General features: G+C 44.5%; 1 protein-coding gene across 1 annotated transcript in view; it reads left to right on the top strand.

The window, feature by feature from the left end:
• LOC119584801 (putative neural-cadherin 2) overlaps nucleotides 1–4,327 on the top strand; it is a 12,594-nt gene extending 8,267 nt beyond the window's left edge. Inside the window, exons 7-10 of the mRNA XM_037933445.1 lie at nucleotides 1–257; nucleotides 1,041–1,380; nucleotides 2,393–2,582; nucleotides 4,057–4,327. The exon at nucleotides 1–257 is cut by the window's left edge and continues 91 nt beyond it. Coding sequence (XP_037789373.1) covers nucleotides 1–257; nucleotides 1,041–1,380; nucleotides 2,393–2,582; nucleotides 4,057–4,327 — 1,058 coding nt within the window. The remainder of the gene's footprint in view (nucleotides 258–1,040; nucleotides 1,381–2,392; nucleotides 2,583–4,056) is intronic.
• The last annotated feature ends 302 nt before the right edge of the window (nucleotides 4,328–4,629 follow it).

Below are 4,629 nucleotides of genomic sequence, written 5' to 3'. Positions count from 1 at the left end.
GCGGGCGGCGCGGGCGCTGCGTGGGCGGCCTGGAGCAGCCCGAGTGCGAGTGCGAGCCCGGCTGGTCCGGCCTCGGCTGCACGACGCCCACGGCGCCCGCGACGCTCGGGCGGGCGTCGTACGTGAAGGTGGCGCTGTCGTTCACGCCGGCGCCGCACGTGCTGACGCTGCAGCTGCGGCTGCGGACGCGCGGCGCCAGGGACGGCCTGCTGGTCCTCGTCAACACGCACCACGAGGACGTCGGGCTGGCGCTGCACGTAACTATTCCTCCCCCGTCGGGCGCCCGTCCCGCTCGGGCCGAAGGGCGAGAGGAGGGCCGAGGGGGACCTTCATTGCGCTTCCTGCTTCGTTTTTCTCCTTTCATTCGCCTCACGACGCCGCATGTCGCGCCCCCCAGCGCGCCCTTCATCTCGGCTTCCCCGCTGCCTGGGAACGGGTCGCGTGTTGCACCTGCAACTATCACACTTTCTTGCTTTTGTTTTTTTTCTTGGTACTCTGTCTTTGTTTTTCCTTTCCTTACCCTCGCTTTATCTTCTACTAATGCCACTTATTTTCATCAACTAAAGTAATTGATATCCGAGCTAAATTGCCCCTAAAATATCTACCTGTCTGAAAAAGTAATGAAATATACCTTTGGGGAAAAATCACACTCACCCAGAACACGCAGTAACTCTCCTGTACTGCAACAAAGGAATCTTAGAAAAAAAAATCTTTCAAGAAACGTTTAAAACCTTCTATTTTTTAAATATATAATACAATAAAACACAATAGTAATGGCGATAGAGAGGGTGGATAATTTTTCAGAGAAATATTTATCATTAATTTTTTTTATACAATCTTTATATATAATAAACACACTAGAGGGAATGGATAATTCTTCCACAAATATTCCAGAACCTTTTTATTTAAAAATAGTCATAATATAAAGGCAAACTAGAGAATGAATAATTCTTCTTAAAAACGTTTTTTTTTCTCTTTTAATAAAATCTTGATGAAATAAACAAACAATCCGATACACCAAAACCCATAGAATATAACAGAGGCTCTCCCAGCTGCGTGCGGGCGTTGTGTGCTCCTCGGTGCGCGGCGGCGGGCGTGAGGAAAGGGCGGCGTGCGTGGAAGGGCGTCCCGTGAGCGACGGGGCGTGGCACACGGTGTGGGCGGAGCGACATGGCCACAACCTTCTGGTGGGCGTGGACGACGGCGACGGCTGGCGGAGGAACGAGTCGCTGCCGCTGCTGGAGGGCGTGGCGGAGGGCGGCGGGGCGTGGGGTCCTCCGCCGCCCCTCCACGTGGACAAGAACGAGGGGATCACCGTGGGCGGCCGGCCTGAATTCGCGGGCGTGAACCTCGTCACTGTGAGGGATGACCTGCAAGACGGTAAGTATTTGGGCGATAAATTTCAGGCTTTCCATTTTTTTTAAATCTTTTTCTCTTTTGTGTTGTTGCTGTTGTTACTTATGATAATCTCTCTCTCTCTCTTCTCTCTCTCTCTCTCTCTCTCTCGCTCTTCTCTCTCTCTCTCTCTCTCTCTCTCTCTCTCTCCTCTCTCTCTCTCTCTCTCTATCTCTCTCTCCTCCTCTCCTCTCTCTCTCTCTCTCTCCTCTCTCTCTCTCTCTCTACTCTTAGTGGTACGTATGATATAAAACACTCTTCCGTGTTGATACAATGGAAGAAACCACAATACAAAAACTAGATTTATTGTGTACAGTATGCATACACACATACCATTCTTCCCTCTCCCTCCCCCACCCTGACGTCCTCTCCTACTCGCAAATCTTCCTTAAATTCCCTCCTACTTCAAGCCCTACGTCCTGCCCCCCCCCATTTGCTTCATTGTCCCCCTTAATCTCCCCTCTCCTCCCTCCCTGCTCCCTTACTCGCCTTCTTCTGGCCCTCTCTCCCTTCCGGCTCGTCCTTCCCCCTTCCTCTTGAAGTCACTCCGCTTCCCCTCCTCCGTCTCCCTTTGGCTCGTTTGAAGGCCCTCCTTCCCCCTTAGCTTCTTTTATATATATTATATATATATATATATATATATATATATAATATATATGTAATATATATATATATATATATATATATATATATATATATATGTGTGTGTGTGTGTGTGTGTGTGTGTGTGTGTGTGTGTGTGTGTGTGTGTGTGTGTGTGTGTGTGTGTGTATGTATATATATATGTATATACGTACCATATATATATATATATATATATATATATATATATATATATATATATATATATATATATATATGTGTGTATATATATGTATACATATGTATCTATATTACACACACACACACACAAACTTACTATCAGTACCATACAAACCCTTTCATCTTTTACATATTCCAACAGCAAGTCATAAGCACCTTCCCTACCCCACTACAGCTTGTATCGAAGACCTCAGACTCTCCGGCCGCCCCCTCCCTCTACCCCCGGTTAACAACAGCACAACATGGGGCCAAGTTACAACGTTGCAACACATGAAATCAGATTGCACAGCTCCCGACGCTTGTCTCAACACCACCTGTGCTGTTCCTCTCACGTGCACCTCGACTTGGGGGCAAGCCGCTTGTAGGTAAGTTGTCGAGAATAAATGCGTTATATTACCTTACCCTGGTGCCTGTCTTGTGACGTTAGCGATCACGAATTTACCATTCATGATTATACTTAGGTAACATGTGGCGAGGGTCCCGATTCTCTTCCACGATTTTTCGTTCTTGGTAGTCTCCAGTAGCCTTTGTTCTCGGTTGTCTCCAGTAGCCTTTGTTCTTGGTTGTCTCCAGTAGCCTTTGTTCTTGGCTGTCTCCAGTAGCCTTTGTTCTCGGCTGTCTCCAGTAGCCTTTGCCTTAAGAGGCTTAACTTGCAAGGCAGCAGGAGGGGGTTGCCAATTAGAGCTTAATAGTCCCCTTTACTCGTGAGACAGACTAGTTCAATAATGATGATAATTCAAGCAGTTTTGAGTTTGTTTAATTGAATTATAATAAAGAGTTTTTTGATTGATGGAAAATATGTGATAATCGTGATAATATTGCTTGATTAAATACGATAATCCTGTACTTTTTTGCCGTTATGATTATCATTATGAAAATTACTGTTATTATTATGGCTCTTATTATGACCATTGTTGCTAACATTACTACTATTATCATTGTAGTTATATTTATCACCATCATCGTCATCATCACCACCACTATCATTTTCAACATCGTCGCATCATTACCATCATCGTTATCTCCATCAAAATTACCATCATCACAATCACTATTATCATCATCGCCATCATCACCATCATCATCATCACTATCATCACTATTATTATCATCATCATTATTATCATCACCATCACCATCATCAACACCATTATCATCATCATCATCATTACTATCCTCCTCCTCCTCCTCGTCATCATCATTACCATCATCACCATCCTCATTATAATCAACGTTACCATCAACATCGTTCTCTTCATCATCACCATCATAATCAACATCATCACTATCTCCATCATCAACAATGTGCTTGAATTGCAACATGCAACGTGCAAAAAACAAACCCACAAGTTGAGATAACTAATTACACAAGCCAGGACATTCTATTAATATCAAATTATAACTGTTGCACACTCGGTCTGTCACTGTTCCAAACAGCATTTTAATTGACCATTTAATAACTCAGTTTAAGAGTCAATTAACCAAATCATTATCATCGTCATCATCACCATTGTCATCATCATCATTATCATCATCATCATCATCATCATCATCATCATCATCATCGTCATCATCATCATCATCATCATTATCCTCATCATCATCATCATCATCATCATCATCATCATCATCATCGTCATTATCCTTCTCTTAATAATAACCTATCACATAATCATTATTATCATCACCACCCTATCATCCATCACCACCATCACCACTATCATCCTCATCCTCCCCACTAACAGCATTCCTATCATCATCACCACCACCGTCCCTATCATCATCATCATCATCCTTCTCTTCCTCTACATCAGCCTAAATCTCTCCCTTCTGACGCAGCTGCGGTCCGGGCCGAGAACTGGTGGGCCGCACCTGCAAAGACATAGACGAGTGTCTGTGGCAGCCCTGTCTCCATGGGGGGTCCTGTTATAACATGCGGCCCGGCTTCCTGTGTGTGTGCGGCCCTAGTCACTCCGGACATTACTGTCAGTGGACCAATTTAGGCTCTACAGCATATTCTCTCACGGGAACACTGGCCATCGTCACTCTCACTCTGTCGCTCATTCTCGTGGGTGAGTACAAAGGAGTTAAAAGTAAAAAGGAGGATTAGTTGTTCTCAGGGGTGTCTCGAAAGGGGATGTGTCGATAGGGATGTACGTATATACAATGATGTAGGGATGGTGTGTATATACATGCATGGTTGTAAGTAAGGTGTGTATATACATGCATGGACGTTAGTATGTAAGGTGTATTTATATACACGCACGTCAGTAAGGTGTACATACACATAAGCACGTAACTAAGATGTACATACATGCACATGCAAGAATATGCACACACAAACACGCAACACAAACACACACACACACACACACACACACACACACACACACACACTCACATATAAATGTT

This window comes from Penaeus monodon, chromosome 18 (genome assembly GCF_015228065.2).
Source record: "Penaeus monodon isolate SGIC_2016 chromosome 18, NSTDA_Pmon_1, whole genome shotgun sequence".
Taxonomy (NCBI): domain Eukaryota; kingdom Metazoa; phylum Arthropoda; class Malacostraca; order Decapoda; family Penaeidae; genus Penaeus; species Penaeus monodon.
Note: the sequence above shows the minus strand (reverse complement) of the source record. Positions and strands in the feature narration are given on the sequence as shown.